Genomic DNA, 15638 nt, shown 5'->3' with positions numbered 1-15638 from the left:
CATGTGAAAGCTTTGAGAGGTCTCATCCTCAAGCTCTTGATTCAGTGTGTCAAGTGGGCCAAGACATCTGTCGCTTTTAAAGCTCCCCAGGTTATTTTAATACGCCATTAAAGGCTGCTTTTGTCCTGTTAACCACTTTTCTGTAGCTGTCTTGATTCCAGTTTTCCTCTCCCTTTCTTTGAGGCTCCCAACATCACACCCCAAAAAACTCAGATGATAGATGATCCAGACTTAGTCGTTACGTATACTAATCTGATGTGAGTTCATAAAGCACGTATCTCCTCCTTTTTAGTAGAAGGAGGGGAGATATGCTTTAATAGTAGAAGTGTGTGATGTCTTTGAACCTAGCTTTAAAATCCCGTGTGTGCACGTGCGTGCGCGCGCGCACACACACACACACACACACACACAGGACAAGAAAATGTGGTCCCGGGTCTCTGGTTCCACCTAACTGCACACTGGCTAACAGCTCACTTCTTGTATATCATGATCCTGCAAACCTGAGACCACCTGCAGGTCAAGTGCAGTCATTTTTGGAGCCCTGTCAGAGACTGGACGCTCCCCCACCTGCAGGACACCCCTGCCCCCAGAAGTGGGTCTCTCAGCCATGACAGACTCTATCACATCTGACACAGCAGGCGTGTCTTGAATCCACCTTTCACGTCTTCGGCAAACCATTTTCTCACTGTCCTTCACAAAGTTGACATTTTTGGCAGCATGATAGGAAAGATGTCATGTCGGCTGCTCTTCAAGTCCTCGTCACCGTGGTCAGCAGCAGTTCTGTCACCTTCACTCTCCTCACACTCTCCTATCTTGAGCCATGTCACAAATAATAATTTATCTAGAGTTGGGTCTTCCCTTTTTTTTTTTTTTTTTGCCGGACTGAAACTACCATAACCCAGCTGCTCATCCTTTAAGTTACTCGTTACACAGAGGGTTCCCCCATTCCCCAAATGCTTCCAGGGTAGAGCTTATGAATTAATGTCTATTACTGGAGTAATTGAGTATGATTAAGTGAAAGATTTTATTTTGATATTTGAAATAATCTAGTCAAAGAAACCAAGTGGCAGCGGCTTTGTGAAAGTGAATTTATCTCCTTGGGTCGTTAAACTGTTCCTACACACCCAAGTGAGCTCACAGATTCCTGGTGTTTTGTTACCCTGCTGGCCCAGTTCTCCACATTATGTTGAAAGCTGGGACACAGAACCCTTGTTTGGAAGGTTAGGTATCTTTTCAAGGTCAGGTCACCAAATTAACTCAAAGCTTATAGTGACAGATGTGTTCTGATACTGCATCTATTCAGTGATCAAGTGTGGAACCCAGGTGGGAAAGAAAATGTATGGATTCAAAAGAGGAAGAGTATCTGGTCCACTTCTCTGCATACAGCCAGCTTTAAGCTCCAATCACTACCAACAAGGGGTAGAACTCCAGCTGAAGTGGGAATATACTTTCTCTCCAAATGCAAATGTCCACATATGCTGGTGTAGGCACCGTAAACATGATATATTCTCTCTCTCCAAATGGATGCATGCCTGCAGACCGCATTATGGATCCCTGCAAATGTCCTTAAACAAGCATGATAACTGAATCCTACTTGCTACTAAATTGTTCCAGCCCAGAAACATGAGAGCTTAAAGGGCCAGAGTGGGACAGAATATCTTAGTAGATGTTCCTTGCAATGTTCCCTAAATAGAACGTTTAGGCCAACCACACTCTCTTAACCTCTCTTTTAAACTGACTTCTAGCAACTCTTTTTCCTTACAACTTTTGAAGTGATACCTTTGAATTTAATCCTAGAATGGAATATTTTCCTTTGTTTCTTTCAAGTGGCTAATAACTACAAATTCAAGAGAACACCAAAACATTATCATCTCAAAAGGAGACATCACTGCTTGCTCATCTGGATGGCTTCTATAATCTCTAGCTAATTATACACTGTAATTAGAACTCTCACATCCAATAGCCACTGCTTCATTCTGAAAGCCCAGCCTTTCCTTTTCCTCTCCTCCCCCTCCAGCCCAAACCCCTTTTCTAATTATGCCCTGATGCCCTGGGGCTCAGACACGCTGCTAAAACAAATATATCAAAGTGTTTGTTTCACAAAGACTAAGAGAGGAGGCAACAACAAGCAGTTTCTACAACCTTACAAATGGGCATTGAAGCTTCTTGATGTTGGCTATTATTAATTTGAGGAAGAGGATTGGAGAGGGCAAAAATATATCAGTGAGATCTTCTTTGACTTATTTTCTGTTTTTCTAAACACGTAGCTAAAACCCAACAAAATCAGAAGGTATCTTTGCTCTCTCTAAAGATGGGAGTGCTTGAAATCTCTCCCTACCGAAAAAATCTCGAAGAATATGGATACTACTGATACAGGGACATGAGTCAAAGTGGTTTAGGCTCAGTCCAGGTGCTGAATGGAGAACCTAAGAGGCGATTACAGAAATTGTATAAAATGTGTGCATTGCGGGGGGTTGGCAGAAGGGGGGTGGGGTTATGGATATTGGGGAGGGTATGTGCTATGGTGAGTGCTGTGAAGTGTGTAAACCTGGCGATTCGCAGACCTGTACCTCTGGGGATAAAAATATATGTTTATAAAAAATAAAATTAAAAAAAAATGTGTGCATTGCAGGAAAGCATGTATTTTTTTTTCCCAGAGAAGGATCAATTTCCAAATTGATACTATACAGATTTTTCTCTTTGAGGAATAGGAGAAGAGATAGGTTTTTTGTTCATTTGTTTCTAGAAAAACATAGACAACTAGGCTTTAGATTCTACCCTTACTCTTTATGTATAGACTTCTGAGTAGTTAGACCAGGAATATGTGTTGTTTTTTGGTATCACACCCACCCTGGAAAGGGTGTGACATCTGAAAATATGTTTTCACCCCAGTGAATTCAATGACCAGAGGATGAGGACACATGTTGAAATTTTAGAAAGGAAATGCTATTACTTGATGATTTGCTATGGGCCGGAAAGAATGCTCCAATGGAACAGATAATTCAGCACATTTTACAAGAGTTTATGTCTGAGTTGGAAAATCTGCTGTTGCTTTTTTAAAAATATTTTATTTATTTATTTGACAGAGAATACAAGCAGGCAGCAGAGCAGATAGAGGGAGAGGGAAAAGCAGGCTCCCCATGGAGCAGGAAGCCCAAGGCAGGGCTCCATCCCAGGATCCTGGAATCATGACCCGAGCCGAAGGCAGACACTTAACCAATTGAGCCACCCAGGTGCCCCAAATCTGCTGTTTTCATGGGGCAGATTTCCTTTAGGAATGGAATCACATGGCTTAGAAGTTTGAATATAAGATCTAAAGAGAATTCCTCCTTGGGATGAAGACTTTTGCTTAAATGTGCTTGATTCCCTACCCCCACCCCCAAGTATTTCCAATTAGATAAGGCTGCTTCTTTAGAATTTAAAGAGCAGGGCACCTGGGTGGCTCATTTGGTTAAATGTCTGCCTTCAGCTCAGGCCATGATCCCAGGGTCCTGGGATGGAGTCCTACATTGGGCTCTCTGCTCAGCGGTGAGCCTGCTTCTCCCTCTCCCTCTGCCTGCCACTCCTCCAGCTTATGCTCTCTTTCTGTCAAATAAATAAATAAAATCTTCAAAAGAATAGAATTTAAAGAGCATGACTCAGTTATGTATGCAAGGCCAACCCCTGCTCAAAGCTGGAAGGCCAACCAGCCACACCCAAGCACACTAATGTCTTATGTGAGTGTGGAACTTTATACCAAGAATGTGGGGGCCACTGTCCTCCCCTATCCATGCTTGCCTGCTACTGAAGTGCTATATTCAGAGATCAGTAAAACTGAATCATCCCTGCTACACAGTCTTCTCCCTCCCCTCTTTTGGGAAGGGAGAGTTAAAAAGCACTAGACATCATATCTTAAGGAGTGTATGTGTATGACAGAGATGAGAGGAAGGAAGTGAGAATAAGAAGAGAGGGAGAGAATGGGGAGAAAGATGAGACTGGAGTGAAAGAGAAACATTTACATGTGCAAAAATGACTAATTTACTTCCAGGAAGGCATTCACAAAAGAGAAATAAAATATTATACAACATGGATTGGGAATGAGGAACCAACACTAGAGGCAAGGAGATGGTCAACAAAGCATTTTCTGTGCTCCAGGGGACAGAAGACAGACACCTGAACTCTGGTAGTGGCACTGAAGAGAAGGAGAAGTGGATGGGCTTGAGAGATACTTAAGGGCACTGACCAGGCATAGTAACTGAATCCTTGCGATGTGCTGAGGGAGAAGGACTGCTCCCATGGTTCTACCTTGGGAAGCCAGGTGGATGGAATTACTCACTGACTTAGGGGGACTGGTGGAGTAACAGAGGAGAAAAATGAGTTCCATCGGATGGTTCAGTAACTCAAATCTAACCCACAGGGATCACCAAGTCTCTGCACAGAAGCAGCACCTTGGCTCCAGACACATCTCCCAAAAGAATCCTGGGATGCGTTTTCAAAGATTTCTAGAACTCCTGCTCTCTTACATCTGCTTGCAGACTCATTAATCTATGCAGCTTACTTTGGATTGGGGCGGTTGGCATTATGGATTTGTTAATTGCTGATACAATGTACTTTCTACACAGGCCATATGTGAAGAGCAGCACTGGCATTCAAGAAATGTTAAATAATAATGTAAATGAGAAAAATTTCCAATCCCAATAATAAAGGGATCCAAGGAACATTGACGCAACTTGCAATCATCGGAGCTGTTTGATTGCCTTGTCACTGTGGGACAGTGACCAAAGTGATGCTAATCTAAATGTCATCTAGAAAGAATACTAAAAATATTATGGTGAAAATTAAGTACTGCAACCTTAGGAGTTGATTTAAAAATTAGAAGATATAGCGATTTACATCTGTGGGTTTTATGATCGCCAAGTGCAACCAGCTGAACATACTCATATTTTCTTTGTCTTTCCCTCTCTCTTTGAGAAAATGGGTTCAGTTTTAAAGAGCTGTCCCAAACTCATGTTCCCTCAATCAGTGGTTCTTTTTTAAAGATTTATTTATTTATTTATTTACTTGAGAGATAGAAAGAGAGAGACAGACAGCGTGTGAGCAGGAAAAGGCGCAGAGAGAAAGGGAGAGAGAGAGAATCTTCAAGCAGACTCCCTGACAGGTGCAGAGCCCAAGGCGGAGCTCCATTCCAGGATCATGACCTGAGCCAAAATTGAGAGCTGGCCAAGCACCAGATTGAGATAGTGGTTCTTAAACAGTGGTTCTTAAACATTGCTACATATTAGAATCACTAAGGGAGATTTTCAGAACACGATGCTTAGACCATATCCCAGATCAATTAAATCAGAACCTCTGCAGGTGGGGCCAGTACAGTAGAATTTCTTAGGCTCTCCAAGTGGTCCTAGTGTGTAGCCAAGTTTGACAAGCAAGGCCTTAACTAAGCAAAATCCGAAGACCAAATGCCGTATACTTACTGATTAAAAGCCCAGATGTCTGGCTCCATCTAAGGCTGGCTGAATCAAATTATCTGAGGCTAGGATCTAGTACTCTCTTTTTAAACAAGCTCCCTATGTGATTTCTATGTACACCACAGTGTGAGAACTACTACTGTACAAGGTGAAAATCAGTGGTGGCAACTCTTCTGCCTCCAGACACAGAATAAGTTTGTGTAAAAGAAACAAAAAATCCAAGTAAAAAGGAGAAATTCAGCCCATCACCTGGGAGTTTGTTTTTTTTGGACTTTGTGGAGGGGTGTCCCATGCATTGTGGGATATTTAGAAACTTCCTTGGCCTCTACCCACTAGCTGACATTATACCATTATTGTCCTCCCCTCCTCAGGGTGACAATAAAAAAGGTCTCCAGACATTGTCAAATGTCCCTTGGGGGGAAAGATCACCCCCGTCCTCTCCCAAATCAAGAACCACTGTTCTAAAAGATCCCAAATATGTGGATGGTTCCATATCTTCCAGTGCCTGGAATTATAAAGAGCAATCATCTTCCTGATAGACCACATGTGTCTACTTTTGATTAGATGCCGTGGATTTACATTGGTACACGGAGATGCAGTAAGGCTTCCAGAAAATGTGGGAGAAAGTCAGTCACCAGCAGCTGAGTGGTCATTTATGATTTTCAGCTGCAACAGGGCATGGCTCTTCTAGTTATTAATAGGTAAGAAGTTAATAATTATGTAAAAACTATATTTTACCTAATTTGAAGCTGGTTGTGAGGTGACATTAGGAATGGGTTCTACTGTCCAGTTAAATTCATTTAAAGGGCAATTAGTTTCCAGGAGTCATGAATGCCTTTCCTAATCTAGGCCAAAGAATCCATAATACCTCCAAATGCACATAGTGTACATCCTGGTAAAAGTGGTTAGGAAAATAGTTTCCCTATACCAAAAGGTTATTAACTAATGTTCAAAAGAGAGTCTGCTCTTATGTGGTCTAAAACTCCAGATACACTCTGGTTCTCTTCACAAGGCCAGAATTACCAGAGGAACCATGTTGATTTTGGACATTTTTAGGGCGAAAATGGAAAACACTTTAATTAGTTCAGATGACTGCTATAGTATCTAGCCTGCAAATGTTGAAACTCTTATCAAATGGCTGAATTTGGCATCTTACGCCATCCACAAATGCAAGCTCCAAAGTCAGACTCTCTGTGTTTGAATGAGGATCAGGTACTTGTTTGCTACAGATTAAGTGACTGAACTTATCTGAGCTTCAAACTCCTTAGATGTTAGATGAAGTGAATAATAATACTTCATGGGGATGTAATACAGGTAAAATGAGATGGTGAGTCTAAACAGAAATTCACACAGTGCCTAGCATATAGCGAGCACTTATTAAGTGGCAGCAATTATCCTTACTTGAATTAAACTTTATTTAAGGGATATGACAATGGCTTATTTCATTTGTTATTATAATCCACAGAAGATAATGTTATTTTATTTTTTTAAAGATTTTATTTATTTATTTGACAGACAGAGATCATAAGTAGGCAGACAGGCAGGCAGAGAGAGAGAGAAGAGGAAGCAGGCTTCCTGCGGAGCAGACAGCCCGAAGTGGGGCTCGATTCCAGGACCCTGGAATCATGACCTGAGCCGAAGGCAGAGGCTTTAACCCACTGAGCCACCCAGGCGCCCCTCACAGAAGATAATTTTAGAGGTTGATGGGATATCACAAATGCTATGATTCTATGTGTTCTTCCTGCAGATGAGAAAACTGAGGCACAAAAATGAGATATATAATTCCAGATTCATGCAAAACAGACTCTAAATCTCAGATCTCTAGAATCTATACACAGTGCTGATGTAGTGCAAAGAGGAAGAGCTTTGGACTCAGAATATATGAGTTTGCCACTTATATTTGTAGACATTCAGTTTCATCCTCTGCAAAGTGGATGTAAAAAATAGCTGACCTGAAAATGTTACAGCAAATCAGATGGAATGTATGAGAGTATAAACTGTGGAGTGCTACAAAACTGATACTTAATATTATGACTTCTTCTGCATTAAAAAAAATGCAATACACACATAGACCCTGGGACACACATAAACTTCTCAATGTACCACTCAAGATCCTCTCGGATAGTTTTTCCTGGCACAGGGCAGGCTCGATCAAGTGTGGCAGTTCACGTTCAGTTTCAATGCTGATCACTCCAAGAGCAGCACCTTGGACAGCAACCAGAGGCTTAGGGGCCTAGAACCTTCTCGACGCACTTTCTAACCTCCTTGAAGTCTGACTCTCATAGGGAAACACAAACAGAAACTTCACTTCACCTCCATCCTTACATACTGAAAGTTTCAAAAACAGAGGTCCACAATGCATCAGGGCTTTCTTTGACTTTCACTAGCAGACCTGGACATGTTAATTGACAGCCTGCCACATTCTCTAAGAAGTGAAAGTTGGTATTTTCATTCAGTCTGCCTACAAGTGAACTGTATATATTTTAGGACCTAGAAATAGTCCACTGGCAAAATTCATAGTGAAGCATAAAACATACTTGCTTGTGAACTTTGTGTCACTTGGCAATGTCAGGGTCAGAATGTCAGTTTCAAAATTAAAAAAGAATTTTTTAAAAATGTGAATGTTAATTTGTGGCAAGGTTAGAGAAGGTGAAGAAGGACATAAGGATAACACTGGAAATAACTGCAAATCTATTTTAAAAAGGGGGAAAGCCACCACTTTGCCATTTTATCAAATCACAATGAGAGTAGGACAAAGAAAACAAAAGAGGATAAATATAATTTTAGAACTTGAATTTTAGAACTTGGCTTCAAGGTGACCTCATTATATAAGTGATTCTACTAAGAGCCATTCATTTAGTGATAGGTTTTGTCTTATGTTTTTATTATAAATCATTATCTAAAGATAGCTTTGTTTCATGAAATCAATGCTGAACTGAGAAGGGTTTGCTAGAAATGATGGAGCTACTATAAATGTATAGACCCTGGCTTCTGATAACCCATTCTATTTGCTCCTTAAACATAAATTCAGAATTATAAAGCATGGGTGTCTTATTATGAACGACTTGGTAAGGTACCAGGCCCTCAACTAGATGCCACTAAAAAAACAATATGATTCATGATTCTGTTTACATATTGCTCAGTTTTTTTCAATATGAATATATTTAAGAGTCACTAAACACCTGACTCAAATTCAGTCCTAATGCATGGTATTTTGCCCATTGCTAGGATTTTCTGTTAAAGTGTGCCTTTGAAAACCTTAAAGGAACAGAAACTTCAGAAATACACAAAGCTTGCTGTTTGGTAGGGTAGAAGTCATGGCACAGATGGGGGGAATGTCACAGACATCGTAAAACACAAGTCAATGCACACATAACTTCTTACCTTTTGGGCTCTGGATTTGCCTGGGTTTTGTAATCTTTTCTTTTTTTGGATTCCTTTTTGGTATCTTTTTTAGCCTCTGGTTCAGATGGGGAGGGAATTTTGCTCCCTTGAGGGTCTGTATTTGGTGGCAGCCCACTAAGGTATACATGCATTTGTTGACTTTGGAGAGGGGGTGGTCGCATGGGGCATGCACAGAGGGCGGTCAGCCACAGGAGAATCAAGAGCACGCACGCATGCACAAACAAAAGAAAGAAAAAGAAGGATGCATCAAATAGCAAAAGCAAATGCATTCAAACTAAAATAATAAGAAAAAAAAAAAAAAAGAAGAAGAAAGAAAAAGATGCAAACTTGCATAAGGAAAATCAGAACTGAAAAGAAAATAAGAAATCCAAAACTGTTTCCATGACAAGATGTATAAACCTAACTGTGAATCAAGTGGCAGTCTTACAATATGAAATCCAGACAATGTGTATCATAATTCATGATGATGTTTACCAGGGAGTTTACAAAAACACTTCATTATTTTATAACACTTTCTTATTCAGTAACATATGTAGAATACAGTGTGACAACCCAGAGAATATAATGCAACTTCTCTCTCTCTCTTTAAAGAATTCAGTCCAAGAGGCTGTAACAGATAGTCATCAAAGTGTACATATTTATAAAAAGCAGAGTTATACACAGATACTCCCCAGGTATCAGAGTTTTCATAAATATTTTTTATGTAAATAAAAGGTCATGTGCTGGGCTAGCAAACCTTGTAACAATGGGAGGTGTTGAAAACCTTGTTGCCTGTTAAATATTCAAACCTACACTGCTATTGTTACCTACTTCTAAATGTTGAAGTTGTATCTCATAAAACCTACCAGTGCTAGAGAGAAGAAAGGCACAGGACAAATCCTACAGATATTTCAGTTATCTAGCTTGCAAAGATGAAGATAACTGACAGTCTGATTTAAAATAAATGCAGTCAGATCGGGACCCTCCCACATGTGAATTTCCCCACAGCACCAACTTTTTTGGGTTTCCGAAGAGACCTAGTTTTTCCTGGATGTGCCTTTCCTGGGTTGAGGTGCTCGAGGTAATTCAGGCTTGTCTTCCTAGTAATGTGAGGCTACATACATTGGGATAGTAAACTGGCTGTGGTAATGTGGAAATTTATTCCATGTCTTCAGAGCCAAATGGTAATGTTCCTAAATTATTTGCTGCTTTGCATTATTCAGAACATGGATCTTTTCCTCCAGGAGCTGGGCAACGTCTAAAGAAAGAGAGTACTTAGTATGGAGTTAGAAGAACTGATGTTCTAGTCTTATCTATAAAACCTATAAAATGAGGGGGTTGGTTACACTGTGATCTCTGAAGTTCTTCCCAGCTCCATGGTTAAACTGTAAGTGTTATGATTATCTTTGCCTTCCAGCTTCACCTAGCTTATTTCAGCTCTGGAAGTGTGCTTGGCTTCCTCCTTCAGCAGGGCATTTGTACATGCTGCTCCTTTTGCCTGGAAGCACTCAACTCCTACACATGCTTCAGTTCTCAGCCCAAGCCTCTCTTCCTCAGGGACACCCTCCCTGCCATCCTAACACCCCGTCTAAGCTGTCTTCCTTTATTAAATGCTAGCATGGAATATTATTTCTTGTCATCAGAGCACCAATCTCTATGTAACCCTGTCCTTGTTTGGTGTCTTGTATGCTCACCACGTATGCTGACTGTGTACCAGAGGGCCTGGCACTCAGTAAGGAATCATTAAATATCTATGAAATGAAAGATAACGAAGGAATGAGGAGAAGAACAAAGGTAAAAATTTATGAAGCTCTTGTCTTGTTCCCGGAATTGTGCTGAGCCCACCTGCCTCCTCTAAAAAATGTGATGAGGACACTACCAACCCTGTTTTACAGACGAAAGAACTGTGGCATGGAGGGTTTCATTACCATCCAGCATCTCTGCTAGTAAATGGAGGAGCCATGATTCAAACCTAGATTTTTTTTTACCTTCAGAGACCACTTCAGAAGTCCTGTTTGCCATTTCTTTTAAATTTCTTGAAAGGAGAAATTAACACCTTTGTGTTCATCTGTGTGTGTGTGTGCTACAGAAGGAATGGGAATGGACACAAAGTTAGAGATAATTCTAAAAGCAGGACCAACCACAAGCCATTGTCAGTGCCTTAAAAAAAAAAAAAATATATATATATATATATATATATATATATATATATATATATATTTTATATGTATTTGGAGAAATGCCTCTGGACAAGTGCTTACCTGTTCCCATGGACATGGGATGCACAGAAGGCAAAGCTGTAGTGGAGGAGTGTGGGGTCAATCATGGCGCCATTTTCTGCCCGTTCAAGCAAGTCTCTGAGGTAGCAGAGATGTCGGTGACACCCTCGGACTCCGTTTCGGGCGCAATACTCATCTAGGACAAACACCTGGCCAGGACTGAACCAGCCCTGTTTGGGGAATAAAGGAAAGACTTTCTTTTAAATACAGGTTTTTGTTGTTGGTGGTGGGTTTTTTGGTTTTTGTTTTTGGAGCTGCTTACAGTTGAGGGTGACTGGAGAAGGGGGTTCAAAAATTGCCAGAGCCAATACCTTTTGCTTTCTTCTAAGTGCCAGCCACTGTGCTAACCCCATTGTGTGTGCTGGCTGCTTTAACCCTTGTACCAGCCCTGCGAGGCAGGTCCTGTTATCCTGTTGGATGGGTGGGGAAAATCAATTTGAGGGAGGACATGGAATTTCCCTAGGATCCCAGAGCTTTTATGTGCTGGAGTCTGAATTAGCAGATAGCTTGATTCCAGAAACAGAATCTCACCTGCTGCTCTAACACTGGACCATATACCTTCCAAGAGCATTGGTGTGGGGACAGGGTGAAATCTTGGTTACTGATAAGAGGAAATAATAACATGAGGTCTTAGGTTGGTATCATGCTTTATACAAAGAGCTTCCACTTGAGCCCCATAGCAATCTCCTGAGGTGAGCAGGGTAGGTTTATCTCCCTCTAGATAAGGAAACTAGAGATCAGGGCTGCTAAGGGACTCACGAATAATACAAAACAGAAGCAGTACAGGCTTACTCAAAGTCTTTCGTTTTTCCTACTCTGAAGCTTTAAGAAATATTAGGATTGGTCTACATAAATGCCAGGACTTCATAAATTCTTTCACTTTGATAGGAAATCCTTTTTTAAATTTAAAAATGAGGATCATGACGCAACTTTGCAAAGGGAGCAACGAGACTAAGTTTTCAAGTTGTGAACCAGACATGATTCGGGTAAACTCAGAGGCGCTTCTGGTGCCCTCTGGCTTAGCATCTTGTTTCATCCTCCCACCCCCCGCAATTATTTGGTTTCTTATTGTTTATTTGCTTGCTGTATGATCGGATGAAACTCTGCTATAAAAGAGAACCTGGATGGGATCTCTGATTCAGAGCAGATTGGGAAGCATGATAGCATAGAAATCACCACCTCCATGATGCACTCAAAAAAACAGAAGCTCAGAAAGGCCAAGTGGCTTGCCACTCAAGGTCACCCATCAGCCAAGCCAGAAATCAAATCACTTCTTTTGGTTTTGGTACCTTTCAGAGGCAAAAAGGTACACGTTTCCTTCACTATCTGAAAACGGAGTGTTCTTACAAAACCTTTCATAAGCCAAAATTGTGTCAAGTGAAGAAGCAATCATCATTCCATAAAAGTGAAAATCCTCTTCGGATCTCTTTTGGTTATTGAAAACAAGTACTAATATAGGTCTTTTCGTAAAAGCGAAGTGGCATCGAGTGAACTTCTGGATAGCGATGGGGGCGGTGGCGGGGGGAGGGTAACCTGTAAACCGATTTAGGTTGGTACTTTGTAAGGTGGGAATTTAGAATTGTTTAAAATATAAATTTAATTTTACTTTGAGGGTCCTCTCTGAGTCTTGTGAATATCACTCCATCTTGGGAAAGAAAAGGCAAAAGGAGAAAGTGATGGCGGGTGTGAGTTGTGGGGAGGGCAGATACAGGCCACAGAAGCACAGAGAGAGAGGCCTCTGCAGTACTCTGATCTTGTATTAGTGATCTGGGGACTCTTCGATTGACAACATGCAGCTCAGCAATGCATCCAACGAAAGACGGCATCTTTCCTATTTCAAATTATAAGTTACTGCAGAGGGCGGGAGAGTAGTCGAGGCAGTGGGCTGCCCCTATAGGCAACTTCTTTGCCACTCCATCTGCTACCCCAAATGCTAAATCTTAGAAACAACACTGCTGTGAAAGATTAAAATATATTTTCTACGACTCAGATGACACCAAGTCTTTTGTAGATGCCAAAATAGCTGCTTTGAAAAGAGTTGAAGAAATATCAATTAGGAACTCAGTCGAAGACACAGAAAAATTTATGTATCCCTGCTGGTCGGTCTCCAAAACTAACTGAAAAAAAAAAAAAAAGATTGTAATAATGAGAAAATGAAATATATAGAGGCAGAAGATAAGGTCCTTTTAATTGCTGTTATTTTCTGAAATTTTGGGATAATGATTAATAGATTACAGGTATACAAAAGCAAAAGGAAACTATTTTATGGCATTTTTAATTAATTTTGGATTTTGGAGCATCTTTTTAAGCCTATACATGATTAATAGGAGGCAAGTTTCAAAATTTCACTTCTGGTTTAATTTTTTATGCTAACTCTCCTTAGTGACTGAATTTCTTAGTGAAAAAGAAAATTGTTTTTAAAATGATGTGAAAAAAGTCTTGAAAATAATATACTTAAAAAAAATTCCTCAAGAGAATAGGAATTAAGCTCAGCAGCATATTCTTATAACTTTCATGAATGCAATTTATAATTACATGAATAACCACATAATCATAAGAAACACATTTAAGAAAAATTGCCTTGCAATGCAAGGTAAGCTTTTTTTTTTTTTTTTTTAAAGTCAAAGTGAAGTGTTCCTTTCCAATTTGGCAAAGTTCAGACTCTTCTGATGAAGTGATTCTAAACCCGAGATCATCAATGAATGTTTTATGAGACGCAGATTAATAAATTATTCCGTATATCCCGTTTCTGTTTTTAAGACTATTTTATCTACTATTTTTAATTGTTTGGCTTCTGGTTACAGGAAAAAACCCAGAATTTAAAATAAAAAGTAGTAAGAATAGATGTAGGAAATAGCCATGTCATTTAGAAAGGAAACAGATTTTCATTATATTTACATAAATGTCAATAATATGTTAACCTTGGTAAATTGCATAATATTGACAAAATATAGATATATTAACCTTAATCTTTAGAGTCAGGGCTGAGGCCTTTCCTCTGTGTAAGTCATTTCATTATTTCCCCTCACCGTTCCCATCTATAAAGTGGGATTAAAATCATTTACCTTTAAGAAATGAAGTAACAATTTACGGTTTGTAGAGGATATAAATGGGGTCTTTTGTAGGCTTCTGAATTTGATTAGCAGAAAGCCCAAAATGTATCTTCAGGAATCCAATAAAGACAGAATTTTTAAAAAGACATAATAGTTGTCCCTTGAATTTAAATGATTTAAATCTAGGCTTAGAACAGGATTTCAAGAAATGCTGATATTCTTGTTGGAGAGCTGGACTTCCAAATGTCTAAAGCACCATAAAAATTTCCCCCAAAGGGTGAAAAATGCTTTGAATACTACGAAAAAATAGAAGTTATCCAAACAAACAAACAAACAAACCCAAACCAGTTTAGCTTATGAAAAGCTAAGTGAAGTTTATTTACAAATCATTTTAATTTTTGAAAAATAAACAAAAAGAACACATTCATTTCTGAGAAAGAAGCACGGGGGTCTTATCATCTGTGGAGGGGAGGGAAGGGGGAATCTTAAAGTCTAAGAAACCAAGGCAATTTTTACAAGTTCTCCACAAGCAGGTGCCAAACTCGATTACCCTCTTGGGAATATTTCTCATGTAGCAGCTGAAAAGGGGGAAGCTTAGCTAGGGAGGCTGGGGAATTGGATCTGTCTCTACTGATAACTTCCTCCCGCTCTGTCTTCTTTCTTTGGTAAGTAAAACTATCTCCACCCAGGAAATCAAGAACACATTTATAATTGTTAAAGGGGCTCTGTAACAGAGAAAAAGAGCTTCTGATAGAAAGGTAGAGAAATATTTTATTTAAAAAAAAGTTATCAGGTTTAAATTGCTGTAGACTAAAGAATATACTTGCCAGGCAAGAATAGGAATCATTAAGTCTGTGATCCAAAGTAAGGCGTTGCACCATCTCAAAGAGGGAAGCGTGGTCAAAGTTACAGGGGTTGGAAGAGATAAATTCATCCATGCCATGTTTTTGAGCTCTATCTGCGTCTGTTCATTTATACATGTAGAGAGAGACACAATTTAGAGAAACACATCACATTTTCTTTGACATTTCAAATACACAGGAAATCACTAGGCATTATGAACGCTAGCTCTCCCCCCACCACAACCCGGTGCCTCCCACCAACATCCGCAAGATACACTTTTTACCTCCCATTGTCAACTTGCATCACTCACTGGTGAGTCTATTGCATTTAGGCAAAAATATATTGGCATCAACATGTTTATCAAATGATCACAACTCCAGTGCATTTATGTTGTTCTTTAAAAACTAAGCACACGACCGTAACTTCGCCTGCATTTCACTAAACACTGAAAGCAGATCGGATCTTTGCTTATAAAAGCCTATTTATCTTTTTTTTTTAATCTTTTTTTTAATAGATTCTGCCATTCCAGTGGTTATGTCTAGAGCAATTTCTCTACAATTATTGGGATTAGCTGGAAAAAGGGGTATGCTGATTTTCAGCAACGTGACAATATTTGTATCCTCCCCTTCCCCATC

At 39.9% G+C, this 15638-nt stretch overlaps 1 protein-coding gene across 25 annotated transcripts in view; it reads right to left on the bottom strand.

The window, feature by feature from the left end:
* Positions 1-15638, bottom strand: part of CADPS (calcium dependent secretion activator) — a 477655-nt gene that overhangs the window by 126497 nt on the left and 335520 nt on the right. For 24 of the 25 annotated variants that reach the window (XM_047690232.1, XM_047690260.1, XM_047690359.1 and 21 more), the window contains 2 exons: positions 14988-15124; positions 11090-11277 (listed from right to left, as the gene is read on the bottom strand). In XM_047690232.1, coding sequence (XP_047546188.1) covers positions 11090-11277; positions 14988-15124 — 325 coding nt within the window. Of the gene's footprint in view, positions 1-8828; positions 8988-11089; positions 11278-14987; positions 15125-15638 lie in introns of all 25 variants that reach the window. The other variant, XM_047690436.1, reaches the window with a different exon arrangement.

The sequence above is a fragment of the Lutra lutra genome, chromosome 1, assembly GCF_902655055.1.
Source record: "Lutra lutra chromosome 1, mLutLut1.2, whole genome shotgun sequence".
Lineage (NCBI taxonomy): Eukaryota > Metazoa > Chordata > Mammalia > Carnivora > Mustelidae > Lutra > Lutra lutra.
The sequence above is the reverse complement of the archived record's forward strand: the minus strand, read 5'-3'. Positions and strand labels throughout refer to the sequence as shown.